General features: G+C 47.0%; 1 protein-coding gene across 3 annotated transcripts in view; it reads left to right on the forward strand.

The window, feature by feature from the left end:
• Positions 1-25,058, forward strand: part of LOC139255060 (sphingosine-1-phosphate lyase 1-like) — a 46,649-nt gene extending 21,591 nt beyond the window's left edge. The window contains exons 2-8 of one of the 3 annotated variants that reach the window (XM_070873865.1): positions 1,635-1,800; positions 3,550-3,617; positions 8,065-8,212; positions 9,594-9,673; positions 12,608-12,736; positions 24,303-24,391; positions 24,585-25,058. In XM_070873865.1, coding sequence (XP_070729966.1) covers positions 1,635-1,800; positions 3,550-3,617; positions 8,065-8,212; positions 9,594-9,673; positions 12,608-12,736; positions 24,303-24,391; positions 24,585-24,657 — 753 coding nt within the window. In that variant the 3' untranslated portion in view covers positions 24,658-25,058. The remainder of the gene's footprint in view (positions 1-1,634; positions 1,801-3,549; positions 3,618-8,064; positions 8,213-9,593; positions 9,674-12,607; positions 12,737-24,302; positions 24,392-24,584) is intronic. The other 2 variants (XM_070873866.1, XM_070873867.1) reach the window with 2 other exon arrangements.
• Positions 25,059-25,405: the final 347 nt, after the last annotated feature.

Here is a 25,405-nt window from a genome sequence, read left to right on the forward strand (position 1 = left end):
GCTGAACTCAAAGCCATCGTCGACACCTCCACCGAGGCATACGAAAGCGTGGGCCTTACATCCGGAAGACAATGGTCCTCCACCAATCCGACCCCGCCACACAGCACTGCCCCCCCGGTCATCAAAATCCACGGCAGGGCCTTGGACAACGTGGACCATTTTCCATACCTCGGGAGCCTACTACCAGCAAGGGCAGACATCGATGACTGGGTCCAGCACCGCCTCTAGTGCGCCAGAACAGCTTTCGGTCGCCTGAGGAAGAGAGTGTTTGAAGACCAGGTCTTCAAATCTGGCATCAAGCTTATGGTCTATAGGGCAGTAGTGATACCCGCCCTCCTATATGGCTGAGATGTGGACCATATACAGCAGACACCTCAAAGTGCTGGATAAGTACCACCAGCGCTGTCTCCGCAAGATCCTGCAAATCCACTGGGAGGGTAGACGCACCAACGTTGGTGTTCTTGCTAAGTCCAGCATCGAAGCATTGACCATGTTCGACCAGCTCCGTTGTGCGGGCCACATTGTTCGCATGCCAGACACGAGACTCCCTAAGCAAGCGCTCTACTCTGACTCCTACATGGCAAGCGAGCCCCAGGTGGACAGAGGAAACGTTTCAAGGACACCCTCAAAGCCTCTTTGATAAAGTGCAACATCCCCACCGGCACCTAAGAATCCCTGGCCCAAGACCGTCTTCCAGTGGAGGAAGAGTATTGGGAGGGCGCTGAGCACCTCAAGTCTCGTCGCCAAGAGCATGCAGAAACCAAGCGCAGGCAGCAGAAGGAGCGTGCGGCAAACCTGTCCCACCCTCCCTTACCCTCAACCACTGTCTGTCCCACCTGTGACAGAGACTGTAATTCCTGTATTGGACTGTTCAGTCACCTGAGAACTCACTTTTAGAGTGGAAGCAAGTCTTCCTCGATCTCGAGGGACGGCCTATGATGATGATAGAAGATTGAGGTGTTTTAAATGTGAAAAGGATTCGATGGAGTAAATGGGGTGAAATTTTCCTTTTTGATGGGTTGTCTAGAACGAGGGGAAATAATCTTAAAATTAGAGCTCGGCTTTTCAGGAGCAAAATCAGAAAGCACTTTTTCACACACAGGATAGTGGAAATCTGGAACTTTCTTTCCCCAAAAGGCTGAGGATGCTGGGTGTCAATTGGAGCTTTCAAGACTGCGTTCGAAAAACTTTTGTCAGGCAAGGGTATGGAGGGATATGGAGCAAAGGTGGGTAAATAGAGCTGACTTACAGATCTCCCATGATCCAATAGAATGATGCCCGTCTGAGATTATAGCGCTCCTCTAATTCTGCCCTCTTGAGCATCCCAGATTGTAATCACTCAACCATGGGTTGTCTCCATGCCGTCTCTCTACCTCTCTTTCCTCCTTCAAGACGCTCCTTAAAACCTACCTCTTTGACCAAGCTTTTGGTCACTTGCCCTAAATTTCTACATATGTGGCTCGGTGACAAATCTTTCTGCTTCATGACACTCCTGTGAAGCACTTTGGGACGTTTCACTACGTTAGAGGCGCTATATAAATACAAGTTATTGTTGCTCGGTCGTTTTGCTGGGATTGGGGCGGAGCGAAGTGAGAATATCTCGCCTGCTGACGTCGCTAATTGTTGTCTTGCAGGAGACGCTGGATCTGTACAAAGGGACGGTTTGGCTGTACCTGCAAAGGGGGAAGAGTTACATCAACGCACGGTGCCAAGGACTGGAGCCCTGGCAAATCATCACCATCACCGCAATGACCACCTTGCTGCTCGTGTGGCTGCATGGGTTCCTGTTCCAACAGCAAAGTAAGTGAGACTGTGTTTCAACACCTTTGAATGAGGAACTGTGACAACACAAGTTTATTTAAAAAAGGAGAGGGAGCTCCCCACAGAGGGAGTGCAGTGAGGGTTCACCAGACTGATTCCTGGGATGGGGGAATTGTCCTATGAGGAGAGATTGAGTAGACTAGGCTGATATTCGCTGGAGTTTAGAAGAATGAGAGATGATCGCATTAAAACACACACAATTCTGACAGGGCCTGACTGGGTAGATGCAGGGAGGATGTTTCCCCCTGGCTGGGGAGTCTAGAACCAGGGGTCACAGTCTCAGAATAAGGGGTCAGCCATTTCTTCCCTGAGAGCGTGGTGAATCTCTGGAATTCCCCACCCCAGAGGTTTGTGGAGGCTCAGTCTTATTCTCAAGATCGATAGATTTTTGGATATTAAGGGATATGGGAATCGGGCGGGAAAGTGGAGTTGAGGTCGAAGATCAGCCATGATATTGAATGGCGGAGCAGGCTCGAGGGGCCGAATGGCCGACTCCTGCTCCTAATTCTTATCTTCTTATGGTCTTGTAGCATCTTTAACAATCTCAGGATGTGCCAAAGCGCTTTACAGCCATTGAAGCACTTTTGGAGTGTAGTCATTGTTGTAATGTGGGAAACACGGCAGCCAATGTGAGCACAGCAAGCTCCCACACACAGCAATGACCTAATGTTTGTTGAGGGCTAAATGTTGGCCAGAACACCAAGGGGAACTCCCCTGCGCTGTGTAATGCTCTGAGGATACGTGTCCATCAAATATTAGATGCCCTACCTTGTATAAAGCACCAACCGTATTGCATTTTCTTAAAGCTACATTATAAAAAGGATATAGAGGCATTGGAAAAGGTGCAGAGAAGATTTACAAGGACGATACCAGAAATGTGAGGGCGTACCCATCGGGACAGGATGAACAGGCTGGGCCGCTTTTCACTTGAAAAAAGGCGGCTGAGGGGTGACCTAATAGAGGTCTTTAAAATTATAAGAGGATTTTGATCGTGGATACAGGGAGAGTGTTTCCACTTGTGGGGAAGAGCATAACTACAGTCCATCAATATAAGATAGTCACCAAGAAATCCAATAGAGAATTCAGGAGAAACTTCTTTACCCAGAGAGTGGTGAGAATGTGGAACTCGCTGCCACAGGGAGGGGTTGAGGCGAATAGTATCGATGCATTTAAGGGGAGGCTGGACAAGTATATGAGGGAGAAGGGAATAGAGGGTTATGCTGATTGATTTAGATGAGGAAAGACGGGAGGAGGCTCGAGTGGAGCATAAACGCCGGCATGGACTGGTTGGGCCGAATGGCCTGTTTCTGTGCCGTATGTCTGATGTAATCCGATGTTTTTAAAAAAAGAAGTATACAAAAACAAAAAGAAAGCCAGTCATTTTTTGCTGTTTTTTTTTCTGGCCTTGCGATAGCCAACAAGATGGCTGACGCCATTGCCAATCGAAATTAAAACTTCCAAACAGCAGCAGGAGTTAGTATTTGGCCATTAATGGACCTTCGATGTGCTTACTTGGACCACAGGGAGTACTTAAAGCGGTGAGGTTAGAGTGAAAGATCACAGCTGTGTTTCAGACTCCAGATTATCCTCTAGCAGCGCTACAGAAGATCAACAATTTCACCGTAAACAGTATTTCTGCCGGCCTTGAATAAGTCACTTTGTGATTTGGAGAAGGGTGTGTTTATTTTCTAACTTCCGATGTTTAAAAGTTTATAAATCTTTCCGCAGGTATTTCCTCGCGACTTAGAAAGTTCTTTTTCAGAATCGTAAAGAAAGTGCCATTCCTGGCTGCCTCAGTGAGTAACCTTTTTCTTTCTAACAAGCCACCGTTTCATTGTAATAAGCAAAGGGGTAGGCGTGGAGTTTTACACTCGGACATGGGAGGAAAAACCAAAGGCGACACGAGGGGAAACTTTTTTACGCAGCGAGTGGTTTGGATCTGGAATGCGCTGCCTGAGAGGGTGGTGGAGGCAGACTCAATCGCGGCTTTCAAAAGGGAGTTGGATAAGAACCTGAAGGAAAAAACATTGCAGGGCTGTGGGGAAAGGGAGTGGGACTGGTTGAGGTGCTCTTGCAGAGAGCCGGCACGGGCTCCTGTACTGAAACCAGTATATCATTCCATGTACATTTTGTGAATGCTCTCTGCATAACCCACTTCCCCACTGAGGAGACATGGAACCTTGCCCATGTCTCTCTGATCCAGTCGGATTTGCAGAAAACCATTACAAGCTGACTTGATCTCTGATTTATAAGGAAGGAAGACCTGCTTTATTATCTTGCCTGTCGCAATCTCGCGACATCCCAAAGCACTTTACAGCCAAGTAAGTACTTCTAATTTCGGGGAAACGCGGCAGTCTATTTGCGCACAGCAAGCTCCCACAAACAGCAGAGAGATAAATGACCAGATGATCTGCGTTTGTGACGTTCATTTGAGAGATAAATATTGGCCAGGATACTGGGGAGAGCTCTTTGAAATAGTGGCCATGGGATCTTTTACGTCAGGGCAGACGGGATCTCGGTTTAGCATCTCATCCGAAAGACGGCACCTCTGACAGTGCGGCACTCCCTCAGCACTGCACTGGGAGTGTCAGCCTAGATTTTGTGCTCAAGTCTCGAGTGGGACTTGAACCCACAACCTTCTGACTCGGAGGCGAGAGAGAGTGCTGCCCACTGAGCCACGGCTGACACGTGTTCTTTTTAAACTTAATCCCTCCCTCCCCTTTGGCAGAAATTTTTCTCCAATCCTGGATGAGCTCCAGATGTGCCACACGGTCGAAGGAAAGATATTTTAGGGCTACGGGGAACGGGCGGGGGAGTGGGACTGGCTGAAGTGCTCTTGCAGAGAGCGGCACGGGCTCAAAGGGCCGAATGGCCCCCCTCTGTGCTGAAACCATTCTATGATTCGATATGATATGTGCCTGAGCCTTATTGACCTTTATTTGGGGTGGTGGGAAGAATCTAAAGGGAGCGGACACAGTCTTTTTGGAAAGATAAACTCTGCTTGGGGCCTTTATGTTTGATGTCCTTGTAGAATTCAAACTCTAACAAAGCCTCATTGAGCCGTGTGTGCTTGTTTTTCAGAGAACGTGACCGATTTTAAAATCTTTTATTCCTCTTTGACTACGTCCATGTCTCGCACATTGAACTTTGCTCCTCAACTCCTGGAGTTTTGTACTATTATTCGAAACCCTTTGAACGTTAAGAGAAGATAACGATGTTTATACGTTAACTGCATTTCTGAATAATAGTTAAGCTTGCACATGCGCAAGCTTTTTTTTTTAGGTACGAAGACAGTAACCCAAACAATTATAGGCAATAGCGGAGGTTGGAAGTCCGGGGAGTGGAGTGGGACGGTGGTGTTGGGCTAGAAACTGTAATTATAATGTTTATCGGAGATTATTCTTGCACTGTTGCTAATTATGCAGTTGGTCATTAATTATAGAATCCTATGGCACAGAAGGAGGCCATTGCCCTGCCGTACCTCTGTCGTCTCTTCGAAAGAGCTGATCGATTTAGTCCCACACCCCAGCTTTTCCCCCATAACCCTGTTTATTTTCAGATGCATGTCCAACTGTCTTCTAAAATTTCCTGCAGAATCTGATTCTACCAGCCTTTCAGGCAGTGCGTTCCAGATCTTAGCAACCCTCTGTGTGAAGACATTTGTTCTCATTTTCCCTCTAGTTCTTATGCTAATTATTTTAAATCTCTGATCTCTGGTTACTGACCCACTTGCCAGAGAAAATAGTTTCTCTGTCCTTGCTTTGTTAAAACCCCCCATAATGGTGAACACCTCTATTAGTTCTCCCCTGAGACTTCCCTGCTGTAAGGACAACATTCCCAGCTTCTCCAATCTCCACATAACTGAAGACCCTCATCCCTGGTAAAACTCCTCTGTACACTATGCAACACCTTGACATTCTTCCCAAAGTGCGACGCCCAGAGTTGTACACAATACTGCCGCTGGGACCCAACCAGTGAATGTTGAGCATGACTTCCTTGTTTTTGTAAATGCCCCTATTTACAAAGCCACGTATCCCATACACTTTCTTAAACACCTTCTCAACTTGCCCTGTCACCTTCAAAGGTTTGTGAATGGGTGCAACCTTCTTTACTCTTGCACTCTGCTCGAAATAGGACCAGTTGGATTACACCGCCTCTCCATGTTGTCCCTCCCAAAGTGCATCTCGCTTATCCGCATTAAATTGCATCTGCCACGTGTCGGCCCATTTCACCAGTCTGTCGATGTACTCCTGAAGTCTGTTGCTGTCCTGCCCACTATTTACTACATTGCCAATATTTGTATTGGCCACAAATTTTGAAATTGTGCTCGAGCTGTTACATTGTGAGTGGCTTAGCTAGTCAACGTGATGTTCACAAGACTCAATAAAACCCCAGCCAGTTGGGTCTAGGTCATCCACGATGAGGGATGTGGATGAACTGGTAATGTGTCGTGTGATTGTTAAACCTTTGCTTATAAACCAACCAGTTCTTAAGAGCAACGTGTTGCTATGAATTCTTAAGCAAAGAACCCATGAAGCAAATACATTACAGGCTGTAAAGAGTTTGAACCTTGAACTTTCCACCTGTGAAGAGCACTCCCTCGTTGCCAGTGCGATGTTTCTGCGATGTTTGCACGCGAGCAGTGAGGTGGGTAATCACACAAACCCCCAGCATAAGAGGAGGCCGAACTCTCAACAACCCTGAACTCGCTCCACTGCCCTGCCCGCTGCTCACAGCTCCATTTGCTTCAAATGTTTATCCACTTTCTTTCCTTCAAACACGCAATGGTCTCTGCCTCACACATTTCCTGTGGAGAAAAACTCCACGCTCCAAGCATTCTCTACGTAAAGTAACTGGCTAGGATTGTCCCGTTTGTGTGTTGGTTGTGTTTTGACAGCTGTGACTCTGTTGACGCATGCTGTACATTGAGGGGGACAAACCCCATTTTTTTTGTGTTTTTTCCAACCCACTCAAATCAACACGGTGAAAGTATCGTGATTGTACTGTCATTTTTATTTTAAAAACAGGGGAACAAAAGCTCATTATCCCATCTAGCAGCTTGGCTGATTCTGAAACGCCTGCTGTATTGGGCCAAAGGGTAATGTGGCTTTGGCTGCTTTTCATATCCGCATTTCTGTGTCTGTGAAGGAGAACTTCACTCTGCAACACTCTGGCTTTGCTCCTTGGGCTGTGTCCAAGTCTGTATCGAGGGCAGATTTTGAAGCTGATCTGTTGCTGAATGCTAATTTAGACCAGGAAATACTTCATACTGATTAGTGTTGTTTTAAATAGAAAAGATTTCACAAATGCTTCATTGCCGAAGAGTGATTTAAAAAAAAAAGAGAAGTATATTGCGACTGACCTCCTAAAACCTTGTTACAGGAGCACAATTATTTTTTAAAAAATCTGCAAATCACCTCAATCCTTTGTACTTCATTAGTTCTGGTAAAATCTGGCAAAAACTGCGTACAGTTTTGGTCTCCTTATTTAAGGAGGGATATACTTGCTTTGGAGGCAGTTCAGAGAAGGTTCAAAAGGTTGATTGCAGAGGTGAAGGGGTTGTCTTATGAAGAAAGGTTGAGCAGGTTGGGCCTCTACTCATTGGAGTTTAGAAGAATGAGAGGTGATCTTATTAAAATGTATAAGATTCTGAGGGGGCCGGACAGGGTAGATGCAGCGAGGACGTTTCCCCTCGTGGGGGAATCTAGAACTAGGGGGCATAGTTTCAGACTAAGGGGCCGCCCATTTAAAATGGAAATGAGGAAGAATTTCTTCTCTGAGGGTCGTGAATCTTTGGAGTTTCCTACCCCAGAGAGCTGTGGAGGCTGGGTCATTGAATATATTTGAGGCGGAGATGGACAGATTTTTGATCGATAAGGGAGTCAAAGGTTTTGGGGAGCGGGCAGGGAAGTGGGGTTGAGGATGGGACGGGATCGGATCAGATCAGCCATGATCTTATTGAATGGCAGAGCAGGCTCGAGGGGCCGAATGGCTGACTCCTATTTCTTATGTTCTCACGTAAATGGAAACCGCTCCCAATCTGTCTCTTTTTTTAAAAACACAGCAAGAACTAAACTTGCTGTTGTAATCGAAGGACTTCATTCTCGTCGGCTGGCCAATTCCCGCTCGGTCAAATATCAGGGGTCCAGGTTAGCGGAAACTCTGGCAACGCGCATCGCGCTCAGGGTGTGTGCGCTGAAATGTCACCGCACGTTTAACACTTTTGTCCCGCTCCGTCAACAGATACAGAAACAACTCAACAAGGCGCTGGATGAACTTTCCTCGAGCGTCTTAACCCTGAAAGATGGAATGACGTACGTCACGTCTCTGCCCGCACGCGGGATGACGGAGTCCGAGCTGTTAGTAAAGCTCAAAGACTACAGCACTATGGGTAAATTAAGTAAAATGTTTGTATTCGTTCAAGGGATGTGGGCGTCGCTGGCAAGGCCGGCATTTATTGCCCAACTTGAATTGCCCTTGAGAGTGCTGACTTTGTCGTAGCAGTTTGGTATTGAGTGTCTTGCTGGGCCTTTTAAGAGTAAACCACATTGCTGTGGGTCTGGAGTCACATATAGGCCAGACCGGGGTAAGGAAGGCAGATTTCCTAAAGGACATTATTGAATCAGTTGGGTTTTTACGACAATCTGGTAATTTCATGGTCACTGTTACTGATGCTAGCTTTTTATTTAAGGAACTGAATTTAAATTCCACAACTGCCGTGGTGGGATGTTGGGGAAGTCCAGAACCAGGGGTCACAGTCTTAAGGATAAGGGGTAAGCCATTTAGGACCGAGATGAGGAGAAACTTCTTCATTCAGAGAATTGTGAACCTGTGGAATTCTCTACCACAGAAAGTTGTTGAGGCCAGTTCGTTAGATTTATTCAAAAGGGAGTGAGATATGGCCCTTGCGGCTAAAGGGATAAGGGGTATGGAGAGAAAGCAGGAATGGGTACTGAAGTTGCATGATCATATTGAATGGTGGTGCAGGCTCGAAGGGCCGATTGGCCTGCTCCTTTACCTATTTTCTATGTTCCTATGAACTCGCGCCTCTGCATTATTAGTCCAGGCCCCTGGATTATTCGACCAGTAACGTAAGCACTCTGCTACCGCACCCCTACGATGGGTAAATTAACATCACTGTAACTTGAAAGTTTCTCTTTTTTATAATTCTTCCTCATTCCCCTTACCAACAAAAGCCACTCGGGTGATCTTGACTCATTGTATCTTGTGCGCAGGTAAATTGTGCTTGTAGATTTGCGCTGGCAAGTATACAGAAAACTTCTCCAATTCTGGCCTTTTGAGCATCCCCCGATTTCCATCACTCTACTGTCGATGGCCGTACCTTCAGCTGCCTGGGCCCCAAGCTCTGGAATTCCCTCCCTAAACCTCTCCCCCTTTAAGACGTTCCTTAAAACCCACCTCTTTCACCAAGCTTTTGGTCATCTGTCCTAATTAAGGTTGAGCGTCCGAAATCTGGAATGTGGACACCGGGCCGATTTGTGGCTGGGTCATCCGGAATGTGCCCCCCCCCATCCCCGGCTCTGATGCAGAGAGCCGGCACGGGCTCGACAGGCTGAAAGGTCTCTTTCTGTGCTGTAACCATTCAGTGATTCTATGAGTAGCTTGTTCCACAGTGGAATCCCAGATTCGGTCTTTGCTCTGCATGGCCTGAGCTGACCTTGGATTTAAAAATCTTCCGTGAAGAATCAAGCCTTCATGGTGTCGAGAGGTGCGTGGCGGATCCACTGACCCTGTACCTTGTATTTTTGCAGGAGACGTACAATGGGAGAAAGGACAAGTGTCTGGGACAGTGTACAGCGGCGAGCAGCAACTCACTAAGCTGATGGTGAAGGTAGGAAATGGCTCGATGTGGATTTCATGTAACAAAAAAATCGATTCTGATTTACAGAAATTCTCGCGTGCGCGCGCACACTATAACTTTTTTTTTGGAGCCACTTCCCTTTGTTTTCCTTCCATTGGCCTGCCCACTGTTCCCTGATGTGGTCAATGGCAGTGTAACATCAGCTGTGTGGGGCGGGTGAGGACCCCTTCCTCAACTCTGAGACGAAGGAGACCTCCAGCAGCACAGCATGGGCCAGATGCCAGCAAGTCATTGCCTGACCGTTTTGAGTATAATGACTCCTGGTCCTAATCCTGGTGTCACTTCCAGATCATTAGCAAGTAGCATATCATTACTTCTCGGTGAAAAACAGGAACTTGGACTCATGTTAAAAGTTAGTAGTTCTCTCTTTTTAGTTTCATTATCACGTAGCCAACATTAAATGTACAACAACATTGCTTTTCTACGCCGCATTTTACTCCTTTTGAGATGTCCCAAAGCATTTCACGGCTGTTGAATCATCTTTGAAGTGTAGTCACTATTGCAATGATGGCAAGTGTAACTGCTGATTTGCACACAGCAAGCTCTCTTAAACAGCAGTGAGACCAAGGAGCTGAACAGATGGATCGGGCCTCAGTTCACAAGACTCCTTCAAGAAGCAGCAGCTCTCAAAATGTTGCACTCCCTCAGCTCTGCACTGCAGTGCCATACCTGTTCCATCACCATCTCCGTAACACCGCCCCTGCCTCAGCTCATCAGCTGCTGAAACCCTCATCCATGCTTTTGTTACCTCTAGTTTTGATTATTCCAATTCACTCCTGGCCGGCTTCGCATTTTCCATCCTCTCTCTTCAGGGTATAAAGAAAAATCCTTGAAAGGAAACCTATCAGCCGTGGCTAAGTGGGCAGCACTCTCGCCTCGGAGTCAGGAGGTTGTGGGTTCAAGTCCCACTCCAGCGACTTGAGCACAAAATCCAGGCTGACACTCCCAGTGCAGTGCTGAGGGAGTGCTGCACTGTCGGAGGGGCCGTCTTTCGAATGAGACGTTAAACCGAGGCTCCGTCTGCTCTCTCAGGTGGATGTAAAAGATCCCATGGCCACTATTTTGAAGAAGAGCAGGGGAGTTATCCCCAGTGTCCCTCCATCAACATAACAAAAACAGATTATCTGGGTCATTATCACATTGCTGTTTGTGGGAGCTTGCTGTGCGCAAATTGGCTGCCGTGCTTCCCACATTACAACAGTGACTACCTTTCAAAAGTGCTTTTGAGACGTCTGGTGGTCGTGAAAGGCGCTATATAAATGCAATCTTTCTTTCTCCATAAGGCTCATCCAAAACTCGGCTGCCTGTAGCCTAACTCGCACCAAGACCCATTCGCCTGTCACCTCTGAGCTCGCTGACCTGCATTAGCTCCCCGGTCTGGCAATGCCTCGATTTTAAAATTCCCATCCTCGTTTTCAAATTCGCGGGCCTTGCTTTACCGTCTCATCCAAAAGACGGCACCTCCAACTGTGCAGCACTCCCTCAGCACTGCACTGGAGTGTTAGACGCGATTATGTGCTCAAGTCTCTGGAGTGGGTCTTGAACCCACAACCGTCTGACTCGGGTGAGAGTGCTGCCCACTGAGCCACGGCTGACACTCAAGCCGTTAAATGGATATGGACTCCATAATTCTGTCTTGGGCTGAGGGGGGAATTGGCGAGGGGTTTTTGCAGGTTTTCCTTCCTAGCATTTTTCTTTATACCCTGAAAAGGATGGTAGCTGGCAAGCCCAATGTGCTAAAACGAAAACACAATACTGCGGATGCTGGAAATCTAAAATAGAAGGGGTCGAATGGCTGTCTCCTCCTATTTCTTATGTTATGAAAATGCTGGAAACACTCAGCGGGTCGGGCAGCGTCTGTGGAGAGGGAAACCGAGTTAACGTTTCAGGTCGATGACCTCTCGTCAGAACTGGAAGATTTTGGGGAGTTTCCTGGCTTTGACCTTGTTTATAAATGGTAAAATCCCTGACCTTCTTCCAGTTCTAAGATTTTATCTGTGCTAAGACAAACATGTTAGGACCTTCTTTTTGCGGTCAGTTTATGAAGAAAAATGATTTTAGTTGGAATTAAGAACCCAGCAAGTTGTTTTTCATCGACCCTGTGGAAGCTTGTTGGTCTTTTGATTGTTGCTGAGTTGCAATTGGCCTCTTATCGCCCCATCTGTGCTTTTATTTATATTGGTGTTAAGGATCTAGATAGAATTCTTCAGGGAGCAGGGAGCCAGTTCAGTTCACCCGTCAATGTACTGCTACATGACAGTTCAAATTCCAGGATGGTGCCACTCCCCGGTTTACCGTCCTATCCCTTGTTCCAACCCCCCCTCAGTCTGATACTGGGCAGGAGTTGGGGAATCTGATGACGGTTCCTGAATCTGTGAACATAAGATTTAGGAGCAGGAATCGGCCATACGACCCCTCGAGCCTGCTTTGCCATTCAATAAGATCACGGCTGATCATCGACCTCAACTCCACTTTCCCGCCCGATCTCCATATCCCTCGATTCCCCGAGTCTGCAATAATCTACCTATCTCAGCCTTGAATATATTCAGAGACCCAGCATCCATAGCCCTCTGAGCCCAGGACACCGGAGATAACTCCCCTGCTCTTCCTTGAAATGGAGAGCGCACCTGAGAGGGCAGACGGGGCCTCGGTTTAACGTCTCATCCGAAAGGCAGCACCTCCGACAGTGCAGCACTCCCTCCACACTGCACTGGGAGTGTCAGCCTAGATTTATGTGCTCATGTCCCTGGAGTGGGACTTGAACCCACAACCTTCTGACTCAGAGGCGAGGGTGCTGCCCACTGAGCCACGGCTGACACTAGAAGGTTGTGGGTTCAAGTCACACTCCAGGGACTGCATTTTGCTTATCCAGGGATTATTTCTAAACGCCCACTTTGCTTCCAGGTTTATGGAGACTTTGCCTGGAGTAACCCGCTGCACCCAGACATCTTCCCCGGCGTGCGGAAGATGGAGGCCGAGGTTGTTCGGATGGCTTGTACTCTCTTCCATGGGGGACCGGACTCCTGCGGGACGGTAGGTAGACCTCGCGTGTGCAGCGAGTGGTGCTTGCCTTCCTTACTTGGGAACGTAGGAACAAGGAGGAGGCCATTCACCCCTTGTTTTAAGTTCAAAATTCTCATTCTTGTTGACAAATCCCTCCATGATCTTGCCTCTCCCTATCTCTGTAATCTCCTCCAGCCCCACAACCCCAGATCTCTGTGTTCCTCTAATTCTGCCCTCTTGAGCACCTCTGATTATAATCACTCAATCATCGGTGGCCGTGCCTTCTGTTGCCTGGGCCCTAAACTCTGGAACTCCCTCTCTACCTCTCTTTCCTCTTTAAAGACGCTCCTTAAAACCTACTACTTTGACCAAGCTTTTGGTCACCTGCCGTAATTTCTTCATGTGTTTCGGTGTCACAGTTATTTGTTATGTCTTATAACGCTCTTGTGAAGCGCCTTGGAAAATTTTACTACGTTAACGATGCTGTATAAATATAAATTGTTGTAGTACCCAAGATTACTGAAGATGGGAATTTTCTCTCTCCATCCCACACCCTACCCCGTGCATTCGGGCTCAGTTATCTTGTTGGTCAATCAGGACATTGATCGCTGGTCAAAGAGTAATGTGCGGTGTAACGATTTTATATTTCATCAGCATTATTTGGCTGATAACTTTTATCATTCAGGAACCTGATGTTTCATAAATGATAGGACAGTTCAAAGGCTGCACATCACATCATGTTCTGTTTATCAAGCCACATCTACCCATCTCAAATTCTGTAGAGCAACATGATAAATTAAAGGCGGTTTTTACAACAACCTGCATTTATATTGCACCTTTACTGCAGTGAAACATCCCAAGGTGTTTCGCAGGAGCCTAATTGGACAAAATTTGAGACACGTAAGGCAATATTAGGCGAGGTGACCTAAGGGTTGGTCACAGAGGTAGGTTTTAAGGAGCGGCTGAAAGGAGGTGGAGAGGTTTAGGGAGGGAGTTCCAGAGCGTGGGGCCCAGGCAGCTGAAAGCACGGCCGCCAATGGTGGAGCGATGGAAATTGGGGATGCGCAAGAGCCCAGAATTGGAGGAGAGCAGAGATCTCGGAGCGGGGGGATTGTAGGGCTGGAGGAGATTGCAGCGATAGGGAGGGATTTGAATGCAAGGACAAGAATTTTAAATTCAAGGCGTTGCAGGACCGGGAGCTGATGTAGGTCAGCCAATACAGAGGCTGATGGGTGAATGGGACTTGGTGCGAGTTAGAACATGGGCAGCAGGAGTTTTGGATGAGCTCAAATTTACGGAGGGTGGAAGATGGGAGGTCGACCAGGAGAGCATTGGAATAGTCGAGTCTGAAGCTAACCAGATGGTACCAGCTCCGGATGCCGAGGTCCTGCTCGGGCAGTGTTCACGATCCACAATTGGCACTAGAGAGCCAGGCTTCCCTGGGTCTCCTGACCTGCCTCTGCTGCCCACCAACCCTCACCCCCCCCCCACTCCCCCAGCTTGATGACTGACCTGTGAACAAGCCGGTGGAGGTTTCTGTATAATGCAATGCAGATACTTCGGCCAATGTTGCGTTCGTGGCCACCAAAGCGGCAGTGACTGGTTGGGCGTTGGGTGCCAGCTGACACTTGAACACACCATTCACAGAGAGGGATATCGCTGGCAGATCCGCTTTCCCCAGATCCGGACTCCACTGAAAGTGTGCTTGGCTTATCCGGAGTCAAATCATTCCCACATGTCTTTGGGCCATTTTGGCTCCAGACTGATGTTTGGAAGTAATTTTTCGCTTAAATGTGATCAAAGTGGAGATGGGCAGCTTTTTGATCTACGGGGAAAGTCGAGGGTTATGGGGAGCGGGCAGGGAAGTGGAACTGAGCCCAAGATCAGATCAGCCATGATCTTATTGAATGGTGGAGCAGGCTCGAGGGGCCAAATGTCCAACTCTTGCTTCTTCTGTTCTTATACTTAGAATCTGGTTAGGATGGTGGAGGCGAAGCCTTTGGAATTATTGAGCTTGATGCTGTGAGGAGGGTGATTGGAGGTTCCTGGGCTGCAGGAGCTCGATGGGCTGAATGTGGTTGTGAATCTGTGGAATTCACTGCCTCAGAGAGCTGTGGTAGCTGGGACATTGAATAAATACAGAAATAGACAGTTTCTTAAACGATAAGGGGTTATGGGGAGTGGGCAGGGAAGTGGAGCTGAGTCCATGATTGGATCAGCCATGATCTTACTGAATGGCGGAGCAGGCTCGAGGGGCCTTATGGCCTACTCCTGCTCCGATTTCTTATGTTCTTATGTTCAGTCAGGTTCTGAAAACAGCTCTTTACTATATAGCTTCCTCGCACAATGTGGCATCGGAATCTCAAGTCAACAAGGCTCAGAGGGCTGAATGGACTCCCTCGTCTGTACCTGCCTTTTGTGAGCTCGCAGTCGGAGGCTTGCTATATATTTTTGCACAGCAATTTAATGTTTACTCGGACCTCTGAATGGGGCACGAGATCTTCAAATGGAAGCGGGAGAAGAGGTGTTGCTTTTGGGCTATTCCTGTTCTTGGGGTCTCGGTTACTCGAGCCTTTTGCAGCTGACGTAATCCAAACCAGATTAAAATAACAGCAGCCCAAGTGTCTTGATACACCATAGAAAATTTGCTTTACAAAGGCCTACATCAAAAGAGCAGTTGAGGTATTGATTTGCCATGGATGTGAAATAGAATCACACGGCACAGAAGGAGGCCATTCGACCCGTTGTGCCTATGCCGGTTCTTTGAAAGGGCTACCAATTCATACCACTCCCCAATGCTCTTTCTCCATAGCCCTGCAAATTTTCCCTCTTGCCGTACGAACCCGTGTGGCTTCAGTGCCCAGATAGAGAATAAGTACTTTGATTATTGAAGCCTCTGAGCCTTGTTGACTTGAGATTCCGATGCCACATTGTGCGAGGAAGCTATACAGTAAAGAGCTGTTTTCAGAACATAAGAAATCGGAGCAGGAGTAGGCCATAAGGCCCCTCGAGCCTGTTCCGCCATTCAGTAAGATCATGGCTGATCCGATCATGGACTCAGCTCCACTTCCCTGCCCACTCCCCATAACCCCTTATCCCCTTATCGTTTAAGAAACTGTCTATTTCTGTCTTAAATTTATTCAATTTCCCAGCTTCCACAGCTCTCTGAGGCAGCGAATTCCACAGATTCACAACCTTCTGAGAAGGAATTTCTCCTCCTCTCAGTTCTAAATGGGCGACCCCTTATTCTAAGATCGTGCCCTCTAGTTCTAGTCTCCCCCACCAGTTGAAACATCCTCTCTGCATCCACCTTGTCAAGCCTCCTCATAATCTTATACATTTCTATAAGATCACCTCTCATTCTTCTGAATTCCAATGAGTAGAGGCCCAACCTACTCAACCTTTCCTCATAAGTCAACCCCCTCATCCCCAGAATCAACCCAGTGAACCTTCTCTGAACTGCCTCCAAAGCAAGTATATCCTTTCGTAAATATGGAAACCAAAACTGCACGCAGTATTCCAGGTGTGGCCTCACCAATACCCTGTACAGCTGTAACAAGACTTCCCTACTTTTATACTCCATCCCCTTTGCAATAAAGGCCAAGGTTCCATTGGCCTTCCTGATCACTTGCAGTACCTGCATACTATCCTTTTGTGTTTTATGCACAAGTACCCCCAGGTCCTGCTGTACTGCAATCTTTCTCCATTTAAATAATAACTTGCTCTTTGACTTGTTCTGCCAAAGTGCATGACCTCACACTTTCCAACATTATATTCCATCTGCCAAATTCTTGCCCACTCACTGAGCCTGCCCTCCTGCAGCCTCTTTATGTCCTCCTCACACATCGTCCTTCCTCACATCTTTGTATCATCAGCAAACTTGGCTACGTTACACTCAGTCCCCTCTTCCAAGTCGTTAATATAGATTGTAAATAGTTGAGGTCCCAGCACTGATCCCTGCGGCATCCCACTCGTTACTGATTGCCAACCAGAGAATGAACCATTTATCCCGACTGTTTTCTGCTCGTTAGCCAATCTTCTATCCATGCTAACATATTACCCCCAACCCCGTGAACTTTTATCTTGCACAGTAACCTTTTGTGTGGCACCTTGTCAAATGCCTTCTGGAAGTCCAAATACACCACATCCACTGGTTCCCCTTTATCCACCCTGTTCGTTATATCCTCAAAGAACTCCAGCAAATTTGTCAAACATGAATTCCCCTTCATAAATCCATGCTGACTTTGCCTGACCAAATTTTGTTTTTCTAAATGTCCTGTTACTGCTTTAATAATGGACTCCAACATTTTTCCAACCACAGATGTTAGGCTACTTTGTTGAATAGGGGCGTTACATTTGCAGTTTTCCAATCTGCTGGGACCTCCCCAGAATCCAGGGAATTTTGGTAAATTGCAACGAATGCATCCACTATCCCTGCCCCTACTTCTCTTAAGACCCATTGAGTCCAGGGGATTTATCTACCTTTAGTCCCATTATCTTACTGAGCACTGCCTCCTTAATGATTGTGATTGTGATAAGTTCCTCCCTTCCTATAGCCCCTTGACTATCCACTGTTGGAATATTGTTAGTGTCCTCTATCGTAAAAACTGATACAAAGTACTTGATTAGAGTTTCTGCCATCTCCATGTTCCCCATTACTAATTCCCTGGTCTCGTCCTCTAAGGGACCAACATTTACTTTCGCCACTCTTTCTTTTTATATACCTGTAGAAACTCTTACTATATCTGTTTTTATATTTTACGCTAGTTTACTTTCATAGTTTATCTTCCCTTTCTTAATCATTTTTTTAGTCACTCTTTGCTGGCTTTTAAAAGCTTCCCAATCTTCTGTCCTCCCACTAGTTTTGGCCACTTTGTTTGCCCTTGTTTTTAATCGGAGACCGTCCTTTATTTCTTTAGTTTGCCACGGATGACTATCTTTTCCCTTGCACCCTGTCCTCCTTACTGGAATATATTTTTCTTGAGAGTTGTGAAATATCTCTTTAAATGTACACCACTGTTCATGAACTGTCCCACACTTCAATCTGTTTTCCCAGTCCACTTTAGCCAACTCTGCCCTCATACCTTCATAGTCTCCTTTATTTAAGCTTAGTACGCTGGTTAGAGATCCAACTTTCTCACCCTCCATCTGAATTTGAAATTCAATCATGCTATGATCACTCATTCCACGGGATCCTTTACCAGGAGATTGTTTATTAATCCTGTCTCATTACACAGGACCAGATCTAAGATAGCCTGCCCCCGGTTGGTTCCGTTACATACTGCTCAAGGAACCCTCCCTTACGCACTCTATGAACTCTTCCTCAAGGCTACCCTGACCAATTTGATTTGTCCAATCAATATGGAGGTTAAAATCACCCATGATTATTGCTGTTCCCTTTTTACAAGCCCCCACTATTTCCTGGTTTATGCTCCGACAACAGAGTTGCTCCTATTAGGGGGCCTATAGATTATGCCCACCAGTGACTTTTTCCCCTTATTGTTCCTTATCTCCACCCAAACTGTTTCAACATCCTGATCTTTTGAGCATATATTGTTTCTCACTATTGCAGTGATTCCATCCTTTATCATAGAGCTACTCCACCTCTTTTTCCTTTCTGTCTGTCCTTCCAGATTGTCAAATACCCCTGAATATTTAATTCCCAGTCCTGGTCACCTTGCAATCACGTTTCTGTAATGGCTATCAGATCATTCCCATTTGTCTCAATTTGTGCCGTCAACTCATCTATTTTGTTACAAATGCTACGTGCATTTAGACAAAGTGTCTTTAAATTTGTTTTTTTTTACCTTTTCCTGCTTGTTTCCTCTCTCCTTCAAACTCAATTTCTTTATTTTTGCGTTCTAATTTCTGCTTTTCTTCCCTCTCTACTGAATCTATTTTCAGGTTCCCATCCCCCTGCCAAGCTTAAACCCTCCCCAACAGCACTAGCAAACCCCCCCCCGCGAGGATATTGGTTCCTGCTCCGTTGAGGTGCAACCCATCCGGCTTGTACAGGTCCCACCTCCCCCAGAAGCAGTCCCAATGCCTCAGGAAACTAAAGCCCTCCCGCTTACACCATCTCTCCAGCCACGTGTTCTTCATCTCTATCTTTCTATTTTGTGCTCACTGGCTCGTGGCACTGGGAGTAATCCAGAGATTACTACCTTTGAGGTCCTGTTTTTTAATCTCTCTCCTAGCTCCCTAAACTCTGCCTGTAGGACCTCATCCTTCTTCCCATCTATGTCATTGGTCCCGATGTGGGCCACGCCCTCCGGCTGTTCGCCCTCTTCCCCCCCCAGAATGCCCTGCAGCCGCTCAGTGACATCCTTGACCCTGGTACCAGGGAGGCAACATACCATCCTGGAGTCACGTCTGTGGCCGTAGAAACGCCTGTCTGCTCCCCTGACGATGGAATCCCCTACCACTTTTGCTCTTCCATTCTTTTTCCTCTCCCCTGATCAGCTTGCCTTGGTATATTAGGCTGCAGTGCAATCGATAGCAGTGTCGCGACTGCTCTCGGAAGCATCGTAAAGCTTTGTTTGCACTGAAAGCATTGATTTTATAATGCGAGCTGTCCTTTGCAATTCAGCCCAGGGATCTCAGACACTGCTGATGCGATCGATTGCTACCATTAAAAGCAGCGGCTACCTCGTTATGCTGCAGAGTATCTATCTGGGAGTGATGGGTAGGCGCAACAGTTTGCAAGTCCTGTCCTTGCAGAACAGCAACCAATAACAACAGAACGCAACCAAATCGGTCGGGTACAAGTCTGAGGCCGACATGCTGAAAATGTACATTTCTTATAGTGAGGCCGTGGGTAGTTGTCGTCACCAGGGGCAGTCCCAGATTCCGCTGGCTGCGCACAGACTCGTCAGCCTTGACCAGGACCTTTCAGAGGTCTAGAAGATGCTCACTAACACAGGAGCACTATTTCAAGTTCAAACAGACTGTAGACCATGGGTACAAAGGATGATACCAGAACTTAAGGATTGATTGAACAGGCCGGGGCTCTTTTCTCCAGAAAAGAGAAGGCTGAGGGGTGACTCGATAAGAGGTCTTCAAAATTATTAAGGGGTTTGATCGGGTCGACGCAGGGAATGTGTTCCCACTTGTGGAGAAGTACAGAACTAGAGGCCATCAATATATGATAGTCACTAATAAGGAATTCAGGAGAAACTTCTTTACCCAGAGAGTGGTGAGAATGTGGAACTCGCTGCCACAGGGAGTGGTTGAGGCGAATACTATCGATGCATTTAAGGGGAGGTTAGACAAGCATATGGGGGAGAAGGGAATAGAAGGTTGTGCTGAAAGATTTAGATGAGGAAAGACGGGAGGAGGCTCGAGTGGAGCATAAACACTGGCACGGCCCTCTTGGGCCGAATGGCCTGTTTCTGTGCTGTAAATACTGTGTAGTAAAAGTGGTTGAAGATAATATTCTTGACTGATGCCTGGAAGCAAACCTTTGCCGAAATGTGATCAATACTTGGAACCTGGTTAGGATGGTGCAGGCGAATCCTTTGGGATCATTGAGTTCGATGCTGTGAGGAGGGTGATTGGAGGCTCCTGGGCTGGAGGAGTTCGATGGGCTGAAAGGACTCCCTTGTCCGTACCTGCCTTTTGTGAGCTTGCAGTCGGAGGCTCATTGACGTTATCTCTTAAAGGGACGGCGCACCCAAAAAACATTAGCGGGAACATTGACCGCGTCGGCGTTTGTTTTAGCGATCAGTCCCCAACGTGGTTTTTAAATGAAAGCCTCCAATTCATCTACGCACTTTCACCTTCATCATGGGCTAATTGACCTTTCACAGAAGACAGACATTTTCAACACCAATTCCTGGCAAAATGTCAGCCTTGTGAGAATATTTGGCTTGAAATTACACCTTCTGACCGACGCAATTACATCCCAAGCAAAGAAACTAATCCTCTAATAGAGCGCTGGCAGGCAACTTCCACTCTGTTTCTAATGGGCTCCGTGACATCCAGCTTTATTTACGCCACAGTCTAGACTGTGTGTCTTGTGGGATTACACAAGGTTTTACCAATTCGGACTGAAAGCCCGTAATGGAAAAAAAAAATCACAGGTTACCGTGTAACTCCAGCAGGCCTGACATGAAAGTGGACTAACTGTACATGTACTTGAAACGGAAAGCATTTGTAGGGCTGCGGAGAAAGAGCGAGGTGGGGGCAGGGAAGTGGGACTACTTGGATAGCTCTCTTCCTAGAGCCGGCACTGGCTAGACGGAACATAAGAAATAGGAGCAGGAGTTGGCCATTCGGCCCCTCGAGCCTGCTCCGCCATTCAATAAGATCATGGCTGATCTTCTACCTCAACTCTACTTTCCTGCACTATCCCCATATCCCTTGATTCCCCTTAATATCCAAAAATCTATCAATCTCAGCCTTGAATATACTCAAAGACTGAGCATCCGCAGCCCTTTGGGGTAGAGAATTTTAAAGATTCTCCACTCTGAGTGAAGAAATTCCTCCTCATCTCAGTCCTAAATCCTGAGACTGTGTGACCCCTGGGTCTAGACTCCCCAGCCCGGGGGGGGAAACATCTAACCTGTCGAGCCCTGTAAGAATTTTGTATGTTTCAAAAAACGGACGGCCTCCTTTACTGGCGGGTTACACCACTTTGAGAAGTTAGCAGCCAATACTGTGTACGGTGGCCGCCTATTAATCTTCTCTGTCAGACATTAAGGGAGGAGGGTGCAAAAACAAAGGAACAGATTAGGATCTATGTCTTTGTGCGGAGGGTTAATTAGGACATGGGCCGTCTGACAGAGACAATGGTGGGCGGAATCCACGTTGGCTCTTCAAAAGTAAAAGATAAATATATGAAGATTTTTTTTTAAGTGTTTGGGGAAGAGGTGGGGAATGGAACTAAATAGTACAGCGTGTTCAGAGAGGCAACACGTTCACGGTGGGCCGAATGGATACTTCCTGTACTGTATCAAATTCTACCACATTAAAACTGATGACCACATTGCTTCTGCTTTCCATCATCCGTCTCCCCATCTCCTCCCCTTGCTCAATAGATAATTTACTTCCAATGCAGTTTTCAGAGGGTTATATTCTTTGGAAACGCGTGTGTTCTTTGGGAAGAATTACGGTCCCCACAGTGTCTCGCGAGCGTGTTGGTGTGAGCGCGATTTGTCTGTTGTACGAGGTGGAAAGTGCAACCAAAAAGCGAAGCAACCAAGATTTTTAAAACACAGGAAATCTCACCTAGCAACTCCCTCTCCGAATTGTTAAGAGTTAGATCTAGAATCTCCTCACTAAGGTAATCGCACTTTAACCAGGCGCGAACAGCTGAACCTTTTAAATCGACAATTACGGATAAACTTGAGCTCATCCAAAACCCTGCTGTCCATATCCTAACTCGCACTAAGTCCCATTCACACATCACCCCTGTGCTCGCTGACCTACATTGGCTCCAGGGCTGGCAATGCCTCACTTTTAAGAATCTCATACATTTTTCCCAAATCTTTCTACAGCCTCGTCCCTCCCTAGCTCTGTAAACCTTCTCCAGCCCCTCAGCGCACAGAGATATTTGCACTCCACCAATTCTGGCCTCTTGCGTATCCACGATTTATAATCACTCCACCATTGTTGGCTGTGCTCTCGGCTGCCTGGGCCTTGAACTCTGGAATTCCTAAACCACTCCGTTTCTCTACCCCTCTCTCCTCCTTTAAGATGCTCCTTAAAACCTGCCTCTTTGACCTGGTCACCTGTCCTATTATCTCCTTATGTAACTCTCTCAAATCTGATACTTGTTCCTGTGAAGTAAAGGGGCTATATAAATACAAGTTGTTGTTGTTAGCACTTATAGAACTACAGGTGTACCTCTCCAGATCGGGACACTCTAATCCGGAAACATCCGTGGTTCGGCATTAGATGGACCTGAGGGAGAGGAAGGTTTATTTTTTTTTAAGTTTTGATTGGCTGGAGGGGCTGCCAGTCAGTGAGTGTGTTCGGCGATTGGCTGAGGGAGTCGCCCACAGGCTGCCAGCACGCGCGCACACACACAGGAACCTGGATACTGTCGACAGGTACCGGTAAGCATGACCTCCCATGGTTCGGAAAATTCTCTGTTCCAGCACCTGTCAGGTCCCGAGGGTGCTGGACCAGAGAGGTCCAACCTGTACCAGAAATAGTTGCCGTGCTTAATACATTCTAAGCCATCTTTGTAATTGGCCTTTATACTGATGGCACATTGTTAGCACCATTTGCCCGATATCTGGAGGCAGTTTAGAGAAGGTTCACTAGGTTAATTCCTGGGAGGAAATGGTCGTCATAGGAAGAAAGGTTGAGCAGGTTGGGCCTATACTCATTGCAGTTTAGAAGAATGAGAGGTGATCTTATTGAAACATATAAGATTCTGAGGGGGCTTGACAGGGTAGATGCAGAGAGGATGTTTCCCCTCGTGGGGGAAATCTAGAACTAGGGGGCATAGTTTCAGAATAAGGGGTCGCCCATTTAAGGCGGAGATGAGGAGGAATTTCTTTATTCACAGTGTCGTGTATCTTTGGAATTCTCTACCCCAGAGAGCTGTGGAGGCTGGGTCATTGAATATATTCAAGGTGGAGATCGACAGATGTTTGAACTACGGGGGAGTCGAGGGCTATGGGGAGCGGGCAGGGAAGTGGAGTTGAGGCCAAGATCAGAACAGCCATGATCTTATTGAATGGCGGACAGGCTCGGGGGCCGAATGGCCGACTCTTGCTCCTAGTTCTTGTGTTCTTACATAGGTGGCTGTCCAGGAATAGCGCAGGTGGTGCCAGTGCTGGGCATTGTACCTAAACCTGTCTTCAGGGCATTTGCAGGGAGCCGCCCATTTAAGTAGAGCAGTGCGTGGCAGTGAGTTACAAGCCTGTAATCCAGGCAAATATAACTGGTGCACGGTAGAAAATCTTGGGTGCAAAATTTCAGCATGTTGGCAAAATCCACAGGTTGAATTACAGCCAGGCTGTGTGTGTGTGTGTGTGTGTGTGTGTGTGTGTGTGTGTGTATATATATATACACTGTACATGTCCATAAATTGAATAGTTTACACAGTTGTGTTTCCTTATTTGCTGTGTTGCGTGCGATGGAGTTGTAGATGAAAGGGTGACGATGAGGCCGATTGTGATGTTTATGATGTATCCAGGGCGACTGTACGGACCTGTCTTTCAGCAGGCGAACTGGCACACGCACGCAGAGGTTGGGCTGCAGTTTGTGTTCGAGCTTAGCTACCCTTCCTCTTACAGTAGGTGCATAGTAATTGCACACACTGCCTCGCTCATTCCTGTTGTGTTGACAAAGCCCAGCATTGCTGCTTGGATGATAGGAGCTTGTGTCCATTTCTTGTCACCGGCACGATGGGCTGAATGGCCTCCTTTCGTGCTGTACGATTCCAAACCCTAGTTATTATTCACCAAGTATGTAGTGCAGCTCGGTGTGCTAAAGGGTTCTGAAAGATCTTGCCCGACGGGGGAATGTACTGGCATGAGCAGCAGGGTGCAACGTTCCTGGGTTTACTGTGCCTTGACATTGGGATGTGCCCCAGAGTAGGAACAGTTAAAGATCGGAACCCTGAACTAGCCTTCTTTTGCAGGTGACATCTGGTGGGACGGAGAGCATCCTCATGGCTTGCAAAGCTTACAGAGACTTTGGACAGGAAAGAGGAGTGAAATACCCCGAAATGTAAGTACACAACGCAAACTAATGAGAAAAGTGCAAACACCAGTCATTTCATTCTGAGGCTGGTGTGTGGTTATTTTCCTTTTAATACGAATGGACTTTCTAATATTTGATACTGCCTATTTATGCACAGCAAGCTCCCACAAACTGCAAAGTGATAATAACCAGATAATCTGCTTTGTTGTGTTAATTGAAGGATAAATATTGGCTCCAGCACACTGGGAATAACTCCCCTGCTCCTCTTCAAAATAGTGCCGTGGGATCTTTGACATTCACCTGAGAGGACAGTCAGGACCTCGGTTGAACGACTCTTCAGAAAGACGGCCCCTCCGACAATGCCACACTCCCTCAGCGCTGCACTGGCAGTACCACCGTAGATTTTTGTGCTCGAGTCTCAAGTGGGACTTGAACCCACGACGTTCTGACCTCATTGGCGAGAGTGACCGTACCTTTTCTCTTTATTGCCCCGGTGCCACCTGGTTCCAAGGGGCCTGTGTACCTGGGCGTGGCGTATGTATATTCTTAAATACTCTCTGCCATGTGAGTAAGTCTCACCTGGCCCAGCTGGGAGCTCTGCATGTGGCAAATTGCTCGTTTGAACTTGTTTCTTCTTTTTTTTTTTGGCACATCATGTTCCTGGTGTTTTGGGATTTTTCAGTGTCATACGACGCTAAATAAATGCAGTGACTTAACAATGTGTTGCGTTTATAAAAGAAAAAGGCGAAGTTCTACAACGCGCTGCCTGAGAGGGTGGTGGCAGAAGATTCAATAGCAACTTTGAAAAGAGAATTGGATAAATACTTGAAAAGGAACAATTTGCATTGGGACTAATTGGGTAGCTCTTTGAAAGAGCTGGCAAGATGGGCCGTGTTCCTGTCAGATTCTCTGAAGTACCTTCGAGGTACTGAGCCAGATTAGTTCTGCGCCTTTTCGTTCATGGACGCGTTTATTTGTAGCACCTAAAGCTCTGATTGGGTCCCCTTGATCACGAGACCTGAATGCTGATTGGTCCCCTTG

This window comes from Pristiophorus japonicus, unplaced genomic scaffold, assembly GCF_044704955.1.
Source record: "Pristiophorus japonicus isolate sPriJap1 unplaced genomic scaffold, sPriJap1.hap1 HAP1_SCAFFOLD_581, whole genome shotgun sequence".
NCBI classification, from domain to species: domain Eukaryota; kingdom Metazoa; phylum Chordata; class Chondrichthyes; family Pristiophoridae; genus Pristiophorus; species Pristiophorus japonicus.